Raw genomic sequence first — 16178 nt, 5'->3', positions numbered from 1 at the left:
TCTTTTAATTATTAGTGTCCATCCTAACATTCAGTCTCCCCTGGGAGACGCAACGGAGTCCAAGAAAATGGAGGTGAAAAAATGGATTCATAGTCTCATTTGTGCTCCCTTAATCGCACATGTCCTCGTTCGCTCATATTCAGACCAATCTGGTTTTAAATATCTCAAGTTATATGGTGCTACTATTACCCCAACAGTTTAACTAGTCGTGTGGTTAGGCAGCATTTCCAAATACTTAACCCAACAGTCAGTCAGCTATTCTGTCTAGTCATGTCTCATGTGATGTATTAGTGTAATGTCCTGCTAGCCTTCTGTGGCTGCTCAGACTACGGCACGTGGTCCGAGGCGGCATCTCTTCCTACGCAGCCCGACGGGCTGCACAGCTGGCAGCAGCCCCACGGGCAGAGGTGACGCCAGACGCTGGCGCGGGGACCACCAGCCAGTCCTGCATGGGTTCCTCCGAGTTTCCAGGGACGTTACCCGGACGATACCGAAAAGATACATTTAAATGCAATTTAATCTTTCAAATAATTGAAAATCAATTTACTTTTCACTTTGAAATATTTTGTGAGTGGGAGTGGGAAGTCAATGCATCGCCGCTGATTTCAAGGAGACGGGAAAGGTTACAATGGCTTCTGTGCCTTCTCTTGAGGGCCCCCACAGTAAGGGCACTCTTCAGGTGAGATCTGTTACTGAGAAGTGTGAGCTATTGAAAATATTCAAAATATTTACATTCTTTAGTGGATAGAAGCACTACTTTATCCTAATCTCTTCTCTAACCACTTGAGTTTCCAGCCGTGCCACAGCATAATCTGTGTGACGCCCACAACAAAGACCCACAGCACTTTAATACAAGTTTCAGACAGATATCACAATGGTGGGGACTCTGAAAGACCACGTGCATTTCCTAGATTACATCCATTTTGCAAAGTAGCTTTTTACTTGTTTAGCCCCCCCAACCTTCCTTCTCATTGCTAAAATTTGTTTCCTAAATGCCATATTCTTCTCCAGAATGAAAAGACTCAGCAGTATGTAAGAAACAAGTATTTAAGGTAAAACTTATGGGTTTTTTTAACATTGAACTCTAAGATCTGAAATGACAGATTTTTTTAAATCTATTTTTGGATGGGTTTAACTTTGTGTGTTGCCAAACACCCGTTTCTGCTCTGGAACATCATGTGCGAGGTCATTTTCAAGCGTTTTTCCACTTTTGTCTGGCAAATTCCCCTGCTGTTTATATAGAAAAGAAACACAGCTAAACAGGATATACTGAGTGTAAAAACAGAATTTGCATGGGAGGGACAAGGCCAGAGGGAAGTCTGAAACTAAAATTACTCCAACTGGCTTTTTCAAACTGTGTTTCCAAGGCGACAGAAACCCCTTTATTGGAAGGCTGCTCATTTATCTTGAACGGTTGCCAGGATTTTGATCTAATTTTTAGTTCTGAAGAACTAAAATTATCCCACTCCTTCTCAAAATAAAACTCAACCAACCAAACACAACAAAACGGATTTTAACCGCGTAGTGGCTTCTGTCTTTACAGCCAGCAACAAAGAACAATCAGGTCGAATTGCAAAGCCGCCAATTTTAGCATCCCTTTGGAAAACGCATCCCCAAATAGCACGCTCTAATCAGGCACATAGTTCATCCCACGTCACGGGCCAAATCGTGCGCTAAGACCCCGTTACAAGTTTGCAGCCCCTCCGGGCCGGCGCGTTGTGCGCTCCTGTGAGACACGGGACCCTCTCTGGGCCACCACTGGGGGCCAAAGCCTGCAGGCTGTGAGAGGGAGACCCTGGGGGGACACACACAGAATGCGTTTCTTCAGACCGCCATACGTCTTCGCCACTAAGTATTTGGGGAAAAAAGAACCCCAGGCAAACACCAAAGGCTGCCTCCGGCATTGCTTTTTATATAAACAGCCCCAAAACTGGCAGTTCATTTCAGCAACGTTACTGGCGCAGTAAAGCTGATGCTTCCTTAACTACAGGGTCAGGCCTCAGGCCTTTAACACCCGTTAACATTCAATGCCCCCTTTTGCACAGCACGTTTTCCTTCTTTAGGGACAAAAACTGTAATGTTCCTTTTTCTTCCCCAATCCTGCCCCCTCCTCCTACCAACATCCCGCTCGCACAGAAAACAATCCAAAAATTTGACTCAGAGTCACCTTCCCCTTCTACTTTGCCTGCTTCTGAAACACAAGTTAATTAATGCTCTAAGCCAGCATTTTTTTTCCTTTCTAAATAGCAAATGGGCTTAATGAAGACCCTTAGGTATTTACCTGCCTTACCTGAAGAACCCCAGAGAACGATGCCCCCGGTTTTACCTCCTCTCTTCCCCTCATGACTTCCTTACCCTTGCTTCACCGAATCACAGAATCACAGGATCATTAAGGTTGGAAAAGACCTTTAAGGTCATCAAGTCCAACCATCAACCCAACACCACCAAGCCCACTAAAGCATATCCTGAAGTGCCACATCCACATGTTTTTTGAACACTTCCAGTGATGGTGACTCCACCACCTCCCTGGGCAGCCAGCTCCAATGCTTGACCACTCTCTCCATAAAGAAATTTTTCCTAATATCTAGTCTAAACCTCCCCTGGTGCAACTTGAGGCCATTTCCTATCATCCTATTGCTAGTTACTTGGGAGAAGACACCAACACCCACCTCACCACAAACCCCTTTCAGGGAGTTGTAGAGAGCGATAAGGTCTCCCCTCAGCCTCCTCTTCTCCAGACTGAACAACCCCAGTTCCCTCATCCGCTCCCCATAAGACTTGTGCTCCAGCCCCCTCACCAGCTTCGTTGCCCTTCTCTGGACACGCTCCAGCACCTCAATATCCTTCTTGTAGTGAGGGGCCCAAAACTGAACACAAACACTGACACTTACCCTGCCACAGCTGAGCTTACTGCAGGGTTTTGGGACAAGTGCCGTGACACAGCTCCGTAGAAGATTCATTTCCTGAAGCGGGACTTTACCATCCCCAGACCTCACATCCACTGCCGTCCCCGCACGCCTCTTTTGGCCTTGGAAGGGCTTTGCCCATAACGCTCCCAGGGCCTTAGGGCTTTGCCACACACAGGCGCAGAGCCCTCTCTGGAAAGCTAAAGTGTGTTTATCAGTCTTTTTGATGCTCTGTTAGTTAAAACGGTTTTAACAGTCAGAAACCTCTGAATGGAGACAGGTTTACAGATCATTTCAACAGAAACCTGTGTCTCCAGGATTCAGTGTGCGCAAAATTCAGGCAACACGCTTGGCTGGTGCCACTGACTGCCCCAGCTCCTCTGCCCACCCGGCGAAAACCAGCTTGTGACTCACAAAAGCGTCCTGGTCTCCAGTAGCATTTCTGGTTCCACATTTGAGGAGGACAACGGTTGTTGTGGCTGCACGTCAGGAGGAACCGCTTCCCAAGGAGGCGTCTCCTTTGCCGCTGACAGGCGTGAGCCCCGTTACTTCCCGTGCTCAGCGCCACGGCTGCTGTTGCCTTAGAGATCGGCACCAGCTGAAGAAGAATCTGCTGCTCCCAGGTATCAGGGTCTCCTACAGAACTGGTTGATGCTCGGCTTTCACCAGTCAGTCATTAGAGACTACTGCCAGGCCAGAGAGCCAATATCAAAGTCAGCGCTGATTCCTCGTGCAGAGGCGACAGCGGTAGTGACGGCAGCTGCCGATGCCGGAGTGCTGCTCGTGCTCTGCGGGGAAGCGAGCCAGCGCGCGCGGCGAGCAGGATGCGACCGCGCCATCGCTCTCGCTGGCTGGCTCTCTTCTCAGATGACATGGAAGACATCAGCCCTCCCTGCTTCTCTAATTCAGGGTACTCCCCAGAAGCCCAAAGTCAAACTACTTGTCATTCACGGTGCCAAGTCGTGCCAGCACTTCGTGTGCAGTCTTTGGGAATCCCATTAGGAAATGTACCCAAAGCATCAAAGAAAAGGTGAATGACGCTATTTTTGCATGTCTGATTCAGCAAGCGCTGCTGAGTCAGTTGCCTACTGCGAAGGCCTCTGTGGTTGTCAGAAAACATACCCGCCGCCTCTGCTCGTCCCCAGGAGATACGGAGAAGGAGGCTCTTAGCCCAGGCAGCAGGGGCGAGCCCCGTCTTACTGATGCAGCTATGACAATGCAATCTCTATGCGTCTCTTAAGATGCCTGTTGTACTGGCTTGCGCTCTCCCTGCCAGATTTGCATACGAAATATATGTTTTTAAAACACATTCACAAACGTTAACCTGAAGCAGAATTTTTCGTTGCCTGTCAGCGAAGAGCATCTGGAAATGATCAATATCTCTCTCCACCTTGCCCAAATGTCCTCCGGGAGAAATTCATCTTTGAAGGCAACTGTATCGAAATGAAAAAATGCTTTTTTAAGCTTGCTAAATTGAGATGCTAGTTAAGTTTTCCTGGGAAGAAAGCATAGGGAAGGGAAAGGGATCCATTCTTTCTAGGAGTGAAGAAACCGCAGGTCGCTTTCCTTACTCTACTGCTAGGTGCACAACAAGGCTTCAGCCCCTGTCCAGAACCAGAGGCTCGGTGCTATGGCCCCGGCAGTGTAAATTCACGTGTGTGATTAGCTTCATATACAACAGACTTTCCGTCACCTATAGTGGGATTCGTACATGGCTGAGCTTCATGCACACATACAGATTCTTGCAGGGATGAATGCAGCGCCTCTAAGGAGAAATGTTACCGGTCTGGGAACAGACAAGCAATGGTCAGTGCTGCAGTTTACTCTCACTCTCATTCTCCAACCCACCTTGTACTTCATATAAGAACCAGTGAATCAAATAATTAAAAAAAAAAAATTCTAAGGTGAGGAAAAAGCTAAGTTTAGAAGGTGATATTGGCGTGCTACCAAGAGCACAAACCTCAAATACATTTGTGTTTCTCCCAACAAGGCGTATTTTGGGCACGAAGGCGCGTCCCAGAGACACTGGGGTTCTGCGCGTGCAGGGCGTGACTGCAGAGGTATTTCGGTTTGGATCAGGAGGCTGCTTTTGAAGTGACTCTCCCTATCAGCCCGGCAGACTCTGCTTTGGTTTTCAGAGTGCACCAGCTGGATTCCTTTCAGATGAAACTCAAACCAAAAGATGCGCTCCAGGAGTGCATTTAACGTGCTTGGACCGCTGCTGGGCGCTGAGGCTACGGGAGCAAAGCAGAGCTAGTCCACAGCACTGACCAGTCCACGGTACAGGCACTCGCCAATTGTGCCAAATGACTTTCTAATGTAAAAGTAGCCACAGATTAAAGAGCATCCTTTAACATGACATGAGAAATAGAACTGAAGTGCTTGTATCTCATGTAGCTTCCCAACAACCCTATAGCACTAACCGGGAGAGTCAGTAAACCAGCTTATTCTTATAAAAACAGAAGAGCTACTTCTTTAACAAACAAAAGCCATATGCAAGGTAATTGAGAAAAACAAACAAATGTTCAAGATAGAACTGACCTTCTGAAACGGATTATTTCCCAAGTACCAGCAGAGCCAATTTCCCAACCTCTTTTATTTCTGGTTCTTAATGCTCAAGTGTGTATGTACAATCTGAGATATAAACGCAGCTCTGGTGGAAAATCTTGTAGAGTTTCCCAGGAATTAGTGCTGTTACTAAATGTGGTAGTTTTTCAGGTTAATTTCTGCAGAATGCTATTAAAATCTGTGGGGCTTCTGCAGAATGAGAAGGAAAAACAAAAATCAGGGTCTGCAAAATATTCCCAATATAAAATGACCGCTTCATTTAAGCCCGTTCACGTTACTTACTAAACCCTGAATTTCAGAGCAAGCAATGAAGACAACGGTGTAGCCCCCGGCATTACTGTGTCACTGCAGACAACGCAGGCATCAAGGGAAGTTTCCACCTGGCAGCATTGGCCCTTTAAGCAAATCACACTACGTATTTCCACAGTCAACAAGATCATTAACTTTCAGCTTCGTATGTTGCCAAAATCCTGTGAAAAATTAAATGATGTCTTTTAATTAGAAGCCTAAACACATACAGCGAGTCAGTTCCATCTCTAGGACCCCCACGTCTTCTCTCAAGTATAACAGTTTCTTTTCATTCCTTCTGAAGAGTCTTGAGGAACAAGATGGTTTTAAGGGCTAATTGACCTTCTGAGTGAACTGCAGGGTCTGACTGTTAAATCCTGTCCAGAGTTACCCCCGTACCGCAGCAACACAGTCCTCAGCAGAAGCCTGCTCTGAGGAAACTTGGACGCAGTGCTCTGGAGCAGGCTCTATGACCAGACAAACTGCCCTCAGATATGATGTCTTTTGCTATAATTCTGTTATTTAGCTTAGAATTAGTTAATTTTTTTAAAAATTACATAAAATGTTTTTTCCCTTGGCTATGCCACAACCAAAGAACCAAGGCAAAACCTGGGATAAATCACATTTTATAACGCTGAATGCATGATCCTGAGCCATTTACACCTGTGCTTACACAGGAGTCCTCGCTCTGTATTAACACAAAGCTACAAATCATAGAGCTGCTCAAGAGGGTTATATCCTTCCCCCAAATGGAGAAGCTAGTTACAAACTCCCTTGTTCAACTGCATGTTTTTGCTGGTTTCCACTGATTCATTAATGCACTAAGTTGCCGACACTGGAAGAAGGGCTGGCGGTGCTCGTTGCATTGCTCTCTTCCCTTCGAGCAGTTTTAAAGCTGAGAGGTCTGCCAGGACTGGCGCGGGTCCGGCCGGCCGGCCTGGGGTGGCCCGTGGGCTGGGTCGCCTTGGGGAAGGTGCAGTCCAGCCTTATTTGTGTAACTCTCTGTGAAAGAAGTTTATGACTCCATGGGAAATTAGATAAATCCAACTTTTCACAGCCAATTCTTCCTCACTTTCTTATTTTGCAGAAAGAAGGGTTTTTTTGAGTGTTTTAAATTTAAACTGTTACTCTTTCAGTCACAAGATGGTAAAACCCTTGTTCTTGGACTTTTCTCTACTAAGTTAGAAACTCTGAAACTCAATAGTTACTTTGTCTGAAATAGAAGTTTAGCGTGACGTTTAACCATTCATTATTTTCATACTGCTTTTCACTGCTTTGTTGCAGACAAGCACATGTGACTAAAATCGTGTTTGCCAAATCATTTTTTCATTGTCATCCATCAATGTAAGGCTTATTTTTGAAAGAGAAAAGATGACGGTAACTCTCCCCAGACCGCATTCAAAATTATGTGAAATTTACAGTGCAAAAGCTGTCTAAAAAGCCTTTGTAGTACTAAGAAAATCTAGAGCAAGATATCAAGAAAGCAACCAAAACAGATGCTTACTGTTTCAAGAGACACTTAATGAAGTATTAGAAAGAAAATTAGAAGAAAATCAAGGTCTATAGTTTAAAGTAGAGCTGCAAATTCAACCAGGCATCATGCCAGCAGTTAACACAGGCACCCTCTACCGGAGTAGCATGGCTGACAAGCCAGCGAACGGAGAATATAGAAATTACTGCAGGGCTTCGTTTGCCCAGTGGTCTGTTGGATGCTTTTGCTGATGGAGCGGTGCATCCTTCTGCCAGCTGCGTGATACTTGACTGACCTGACAGCATCCCAAGAAGGCTGAGAAAAGGCAGGGGAACAGGGGGTCCCCAGCAGGAGCGGGGGGACGGTACATGCCTGGGATCCTCACAAGGTCAGACCAGAATTCACTTGCCACTGGCACTCAAGTATGCAAGGAGCCCTGAATTTAGATACGTACAGTCTGTACCAGGTAAGTCTCCCTGTTTCATCAGCACTGGAATCACTTAATGACATGGGCTCGACTTACTTTTATATTGCCAGCTTGAGGTGTCAGTTATGCTTCTGTGGGGAAATAATGCAATGAATCTATTAATGTTATAACAATGTGGTAATTCTATAGCATATAACTCTCTGTGTAAGTCTTATATAAGGCTATGTGTTGCTTTATATAGATACTTTGAAAAAAATAAGTTTGTAAGATGTAAGCAGTATTTCATTACTATGTCAAAGATCATGGCGACACAGCTTATTTAAACTGTCAGAGAGATACGGTTTATTTACAACTATCCAAGAGGCATGCACAAAGGTTCCTGTGAGAACAAGTCAGTAATGGTAAGCAAAACCTTAGATCGTGTATAAAAATCAGTATTTCTAACTATTAAAACAGTATGTTTTCAAACAAGCCTTTGCCTCTGCTGACCTTATAGCTACATTAAATAATACAACTCTTTGAAACATTCCAGACAATATATAAGCTCTTAGTCGCACCAAAAAAATGTATTAGTCCTAAAGAAGGGATTTGTGCATTTCTCTTAAGCAACTTCTAATTACAACAGAAAGTGACACTTTTTCTAGACCAGAAGCCTAACAGAGAAACATTTTTTGTAAAACCCTTCTTTAGGTCTTTCTTAAGTAGTTGTGATCCTTCCTACAAAAGAAGCAAAATTAGTCTCTCACATTACCTGGTCTGGTTCCTCAAGGCATCCCTTACAACCCTGTGTCAGAGAAGTTACATGTTTTACCAGAACTGGACCATGTTCTGCTTCCCAGCAGAAAGGCTCCCCAATTACTTTTGTGAGGACCTGGTGCTGGGGGTGGGGGGCAGTTTGGTTGATTTGAGGAGAACATGTTAATCCTCTCCTGATAAGTCCTGTGGTTTAACTCCCCATTACACTTTCCTGGGGTTACCCTTTATTAATCCTTGGTTTCATATCAGTCTATTTACAGCAAGAAACAGATGGTGGGAGAAGTTAAGCAAAGGGATGGGAAATCAATGTTTGCTCCAAAGATTAAGCTCACCTTGTTAGAAGGCAGCAAAACACAGAGTCCTTGTGTTGCTGCTCACAGCTACAGCGAAGCAAAGATGTGATTTATCTTTTGAAGCTACCAAGACGAAAGCATTCTAAAGATGAAGAGCACTTCATCTTCTAAATGAAGAGCCCTGATAAAATTATTTGATAAGGACCAAAAATGCTTATCTCCATTCATTGAATTCATTGCATTCTTCTGTCAATCCAGCTCCGCAGGTCCTGACTTCCCTGAAAATTCCTGCTTTTTTCAGAAGTGCCCTGAAGAAAATAGTTCAAAGGAACCAGCAGCACAAACCCATTCCAATCTCTGGTGCGACTCTGCCTTCCAGGTCCAACTGATCTTTGCGCATTTCTACCAGCGACACAAATTCTGTGGGCTCCTCTGCAGACGACATTGCTCCCTTCGGTCTGCGACACTCTGCGCATGAAGAACAAGCTCACTGGAATCTCTGCCCCTGTGTTATTCCCACTATTTCTTGGTTCCTAATTATGAATCTTCCAAGCTTTTAGAAAGCAGTCCACTGCTACCAGCATGTTTGTCTCAGAAACAGAACCGTTCGCTAAGGTTCCCATATCCCACCGGAAGCCTCCTGTGCAATGAAAACACTGTGTTTCTTTCCGCAATTTTCTGTATCTTGCCAACATTTTACTCTACATAAATCCTGCTTTTGTTTCAGTCTTGATATTGAGACAGCTGCAGACTGCCTAGCTAATCGCTGCCTCTTGTTGCATCGTTCTTTAAACTTCACCTTCGTCAATGCATCCAGAAAACGCCTTTAGCAGTAATGGAATTGGATCTCTTGGCAAGGTGCCTCCATTTGCTCAAGGGTTTTCTAAACACGTCCCATGCGAGTCTTCTTTTCGAGAAGTTTTTTTCCTCTGCAACACTTGCCCTCCTGTGAATTACAGAGAGAGGAGCTGGCGACTCCTCCTGAGCACGCCTGGGCAGCCGCTTCCACCCCGTCGCCGCTGGAGCAACCAGCCTGACACCAAGCTCGCCTCCGCAGGGCACCGCTACGACCCTGCTCGTGCCCCGGCCCGATGGTGCTGGGATTTTTCCAGCTATTTGGAAAGCAACCTTTCAGATTTTTCCAGTCTAAGGAGTTATTGTGGGTGTCCTTGAACATCTTCTCTCAAAATGGAAATGTTGCACAGCTGTAGCCATTGCCAGGGGTCCCTTTCCACTGGTACGGCCATTTATCCTTGAAGGACGCCCACGTCAGCTGGGATCGGCTTCCAGGCTCTCAAGACATTCCTGCATTGTTCTCACCTCAAACCCACACCCAAAGCAAAAGCACAAACATCTGCAACCAGTAGTCAAAGGGGTTTAGAAAAAATGACCAAGCTAAGGCAGAAAGAGGCAGAAGAGCCTTCCCAGCCCGAAAAGAAAACCCAAACTGTATCCTGCTGGTGACTGAAAGCATTGCGTCTTTTCATCCAAACTCTGCCATGATTTTGCAAGATTGGCAAGCTGGCAAGTGAGCTTCCTGTCACCAGAGTCAGCCAGCGCCACACAGCTTCTGTCTCTCTCCGTTGATAAGAACATCCTCCCTCTGTGCTGATTCCAGGTTCATGATAAATTACTCTTTGTGGAACACACAGCATTTCCCTGGATTCAGTGATTGGCAGCCTTAAGCATATCACAAACCATTTGTAAATGAATCGGTTCTTCAATAGCATTAGTAGCCCCAAGCTGTTGCATTGGGAGGGATGACTTGCAACAACCTCTCCATTAGCATTTCTGACATGAAAGCAATTATCCTCAACAGCTGTACTTCTATACTGATGTGAATAATTCTTTTCCAGATCATCCTGCCTTTCTTGGAAATCCAAGTAATGTAGCTGCTACTGTGCCAGCATCTGGAGGCAACGCAATGTGTTCACTGCAAATTAACTGCCTTCCAGCCACAGTTCTTCTAATCTTGACGAATTTTTAAGAGAATTTTCTCAAATCAAATTTGTATGCATTCTTTACTGCCTTTTTTCCCGTTACACATAATGATCACCATCCCACTTGATTAATCATAAAAGCAATACAATGATGAGTTAATAGAGGGCAAATTTTCAGAGCCAATCATCTTCCCCATTTGTCAGTCAGGATGTGTGTTTGCTGTCACTGTCTCCTCCAGAAAAGACAATCCAGGATAAACTTCTCTAGTTTAGTTCTCTAGTTGAGAGATTTTTTTGAACATCTGAGCTATCAGTTTAAGTTTAGTAATTGTTCACTCATGCATTTCACAGATCCTGATGCACAGAGCAGCCGATTTTTCATTATTAGCTGCCCAAACCTGAAGAAAACCTACAAGTGTGCTTCTTATTCCATCAAGCTTTGTCCTTTCAACTTCTTCAGAGTCTTCCCCTCTTCTAGTTTCAAAACAAATGAGAAAACCTTGTTGCTTATTTCTTCCCACTCACCTGCCCTGCTTCCTTTAAGCATTGCATCATTAACAATTTTTATTGGTTTGTACAATCTGTGTTGCTTCTAATCATGCAAAAAGGGGACAGAGAAGACTTGAATCCCCTTTTGGGGACTGTTGGATGCCCTCCTGTAACTGCAAGGCTTATTGTGACCGCATCTTTCTTGGTAATGCTCTCTCTAGCGATTTACTGAGGAACTTAAATGATGGCTGTTCATTTTACAGCTTCATAGCTATGAATGCCATGGATGCGTTACCAGTAATCTCGATCTCGAAGCCCAGCTCCAGATGGGCATTTGTAACTTAGCCTATTGCCCATTTTCCTTAGAAGATTTTTATAGTATCTGAGTAAGACCTTACAGATCTTTAGCAAAATCAGTAGGCTTTCTCTTCCTTTCTTCCTCTCCTGGCTAGTACCTACATTCTGTCTAGCTCAGTCCAACCGCTCCCGAACAGCCTCCTTGTACCAGCTATAGGTACCTGTGGTTTCTTCCCTGCAGAAGCAAGCACTGCTTAGTAAGTACCATACTATGAAAGCTGATCACTGGAAAGATTTTGTGCCTTTCCAGCCATTTTCTCACCACATTCAGGACTGTAGCGTTTTTTTCCACTATGAGGAGTTCTGTAGTTGTTTGCATTACAAATCACTGATGATACAAACATAACAGTTCTTTTATGCAATCTCATTTACTTACAATAAAATGCACATGCTGTTATCTCTGAACTCTGAAGGGTCAGTTCCCTCTCTGCTCTGGGCTTTTTTGTATGCCCTGTATGTCAAGAAATCTTCTCAGTTGCTTCAGAAGCTGCAGCACTAGCACTTCTCTCATCATCTTCTGAAGATGATACACTGAAGCACCTCTACGAAAAAAACTTCCACCAGCAGAACCAGTCCACCCAGATAACTCAGCCTCAGACGGGCTGTCACAGCCTTGTTTCTGATGTCTTAAGAAAAAGCAGAGTAGCTGCTTTTGCCATTTCTCCTGAATAGGGAAGATGCCATGGTCACTGCTTACACTGAAGATTTCCTCAACCTGTAAATAATACAATTAATCATTCTTCTCCCAGATTAGCCATGCTGGAAACTTGGAAACTGAGTATCAGGGAGTGTTAACTTCAAGACAACTGGATACCAATATGATCTGAAAACAAAGGGAGTGATTAGCATGGTAACTTCCTGAGCTGACCTGTAGAATAGCAGAGCGAACAATACAAGGACAAACGCCTCCTTGGTCACAGCAGTCACGGGAATGCATCCTGTTTCCAGAGCTGGTGACATTAACCTTCAGCTGTAACACTCTTCGAGGAGCGCTTCAGTAGCAAACACAGTAAGACTTGAGAATCAGGCAGTCCACTGAACCATGTACTTCATGTCAAATCCTTCAGATTTCAAGAAATGGTAACATTCATCCCACATAACCCTGGAATAAATTCTGTATATATAGGATAGCAGAGGCACATTTCTCAAGCCAGCTCTGCTCTGCTCCCTGCTAGCCTAGTCCCTGCTCTAGCCCGGCCGTCACAACCCGAGATGGAGTATTTTGAGGAACGGTACACAGATCTGGCACTTCATGAGCTCTGCCTATGACACCCTCCCTCATCTTGGAGCTTGCTACGACAATGTCAGATATCTGGGTTTGTGCCAGGGGAGCTGGGGCACGGGGAACCCTCAGCTGTGTACAAGTACCACTCTTTGAATCGTTTTCAGATGGGCAGCACAGCAGGGGTGGAATATATCGTGGATTTGGCCCAACAGCCTGTGAAACTGGCAAGGAGCGGTTGCGGAGTCTGCAGGTAGAGAAGAATCCAGAGAAAGCATCATCACCCTGCCAAGGCTAGAATTGCATAACTTGTTGCTAATTTTTAGTGAGTATATGAAGTTAATACATTTAAATCACTTTTAAAAAAAATATTAACATTAGCGCATACACATACAGAACCTGCTGTCCAAGACAGAAAGAAAATAAAAACTATGAATGTTTACATTAATAATTTAATTACATAAACTCCTATTTATTAGGCCTAATCTCGCTGCAGACTTCTTAAGGCATAGAACCTTTATTTGAAAATAAACCTAAAACAACCCTCCCTGCAACCCAGTTTTGCTGGTACTTTTTCATATACTCAAAAATCCATGCAGCAGCATATCACAAATGCAACGTATACCGACTAGAATTTTGAGAAGATTACCAATGGTTTGTACTGAAATAAATACAATTTGGCAGTAAAGACTCTATGACACCTTTGTCATAATTTTTTTCCACATAAATATCTAGATCCTATTTTCAATTTTAGGAGAAATACATTAAATGCTTCAATTCTTCCTGCATCAATTGGTCTCATGTTTTGCTGATGTGGCTCACATAACATCAAAACTAATTATCAAATATGATAATTAGTTATTATTAGGTCCATGATTTTTCAGCCTGCAGTTGTGTATTTATTACAAACAAAACCCTGAGGAATCCATTGTATCAAAAGAAATACATCACTGAAATGCATATAGTACATAATTCATCTCATCTCTCCTATTCACCAAGCATGCAATGCAATATTTATACCATGGATGTTTTCAAATGCAGTTTTATTCCAGTGACCTATTTGCAGTCTTTACATACCTTTCAAAACAACATTATGCAAACATATCACGTGACAGCACTTAAAGAATCTTTAGTATACAATCCTTTATAAAAGGTCTTGACACAGTGGAAAAGTCAGTCCAGAAACACTCACGTTACAAGGTTTCTTGATAAACAAAATACCACGAACCCCTGTAACCTGCATGAGCACCAGTATCCATCACCATGGATCCCTCTTTAATAAACAGGTTTAAATTTTGTTCAGCAGACGAGTTTCTATCATGACACTGTCCATTTAATTTTGTGCTTTCCAAAAGGCAAGCATACTACAGAAATAAAATTCCCTACCCAATAGGAGAGAGAAATTCAGTAAACAGGTATTTGTTTCCCATTCCAGCAGGGGAATCCAAGTTCATTGAAATTCTCATATGGCTAAATCCAGCATGCCCTGCTTATAGATTCTTCTTCTTTGTCTGCTCCCCAGAGTCTAGTTTACGTTTCTTAGCAGAAGCTGGTTCATCATCTTTTTCACCATCTTTAAATAAAAGACAGAGTTAATCAAAATCAGCAAAGCCAGTATCTTTCTCTTAAACACCATCCTCATCTCAGAACAACTGACTTAACCACATCTGAGATGCCTGGAAAAAAGGCAGCAGTATTAACTGACAACATCATCCTTTTTGAAGTGTGAACAATATGTGGACAGAATAGGAACGATTACTTGTTATTTCTACCACAGACCATTGAGGATAACCAAGAGGCCTGGTTATGCTACTGTACAGTACCTTTTCTAAAAAAATATTATTTGAATAGGTAAGTGAAAAGCTAGGAAATTACATTTTAGAAGCAGGAAGTAATGTCAAGGTCGATTAACAGTTTATCCTCTTAGTCTTTGGATGAAGGCTGACTAAGAGAAATGTGTAGGGTAAAAACAAAAGCATATAGAACAAATAGAGGAAGAGAGAGACAGAAAAACTGCCACTGGGGAAGAACAGCCAGAACAAAAAAAGGAGCAAGACAGCAAAAAAACCTTCACTTTGAAAAGGTTTGCTGACAACTTTACCAGTGAACCAAAACATTATCATGTGTTCTGAAAAGCCAGAATTTCTTCTTCTGGTTTTGTTCTCTTGGTTGTTACTGGCTTTTCTTTTCCTCCAGCAATTTAAAAGAAAATAATTGCTCCCTGCTGTCAAATATTTCTTTACTTCCTATATTACCATTACAGCTTGTACCACGATTAAAAGTCAAGAGAACAGTAAATATTTTCTTCAGCAATCTGTCACATGGGCATTTCATTTAATTCCCCTCTCAGCCCACAACTTTTGCAAACATTATAAAAATAATCTCACCTACATCTACACCTAGCATCAAGACAGCAGCGCTTAAAGCTCTTATACAACCTTCTGTTTTACCAGTACCATGACTGAACCTGTTAATTTCATATAACTACAGTTCTACAGATTCTTTAATCATTCCCTGCTTCCACTAGCGACAACGGAAGGGGAGCAGAGAGATTGCTGGAGAGTCTCAATTAATTCTAGCAAAAACAAAACACACGCACTGAAGCTTCACCCCCCCTGCAGCCAACTACTGCTCTGCCCTTGAGCAGTGGTGGATGTAGAACAGGCCCGCAGAACTTCCTCTGAGTTTTGGGCAGGGAGGTCTCCAGTCACAGATCACTCACAGAATGCACCCGCCCAGTTCGCCTCCCTACGTACACAGATTTGAAGCGCCCAGCTGCTCTACGCCAGGACCTCACCCGATTCTAGGTGTTGCTGCTCCTCATCCGGCAGGAACCTGGCTTTGCTGGCCTGCCGGGGCGCGTCGTCGCCGTTGTCCTCGTAGATGTTGGACCACTTTATGGCCATGTCGATGGCAGGCGGCGGCGGGGGCTTCTTCTCGGGCGGGCTGTAGGTCTCCGGCGGGGGCACGGCGTTGCTCTTCCACACCTTGAACTCCTTGGGGGGCTGCAGGAGAGAGCAGGGCACGCGTCACACCGGCCCTTGGCGCCCGGGACGGCTGCAAGGCGGCGCGGCCCGGCCCAACCCGGCCCCGGCGGCCGCCTGAGGCTGCCCCCCGCGCCCCACCGGCCCCACGGCCCCCGCACCTCCTCGGGCGCCCGCAGGACGCGGCTCTCCCAGTCGATCTGCTTGTTGAGCGGGTTGTAGAGGAAGGCGGGCGGCTGCGACACCCTACGGAAGAGCTCGTCGGGCGGCGGCAGCCGCGGCCGCCGCCCCGTGCTGCCCCCCGCCGCCGCGCCGCCCCCCGCCTGGCGGTCGTCGGGCTGGGGCTCGTCGGCCTCCGAGTCGGAGCTGGAGCTGCCGTAGGCCGCGAAATAGCCCAACGGGTCCTCTCCCTCCGCCGCCATGGCGGGGCGTGCCGCCACAACAGCGCCCGCACGGAAACCGGGCCCGCGCCGAGGG

At 44.9% G+C, this 16178-nt stretch overlaps 1 protein-coding gene across 1 annotated transcript; it reads right to left on the bottom strand.

The window, feature by feature from the left end:
* Positions 1 to 14207: 14207 nt before the first annotated feature.
* On the bottom strand, positions 14208 to 16123 carry LOC309407579 (UPF0690 protein C1orf52 homolog; the record flags this gene model as incomplete). The annotated part of the gene is made up of 3 exons (XM_082003144.1): positions 14208 to 14290; positions 15515 to 15722; positions 15863 to 16123. 3 exons carry the CDS (start codon positions 16121 to 16123, stop codon positions 14208 to 14210), a joined length of 552 nt encoding a protein of 183 aa, XP_081859270.1.
* Positions 16124 to 16178: the final 55 nt, after the last annotated feature.

The sequence above is a fragment of the Phaethon aethereus genome (genome assembly GCF_964289735.1).
Source record: "Phaethon aethereus genome assembly, chromosome: 8".
Classification (NCBI taxonomy): Eukaryota; Metazoa; Chordata; class Aves; order Phaethontiformes; family Phaethontidae; genus Phaethon; species Phaethon aethereus.
The sequence above is the reverse complement of the archived record's forward strand: the minus strand, read 5'-3'. Positions and strand labels throughout refer to the sequence as shown.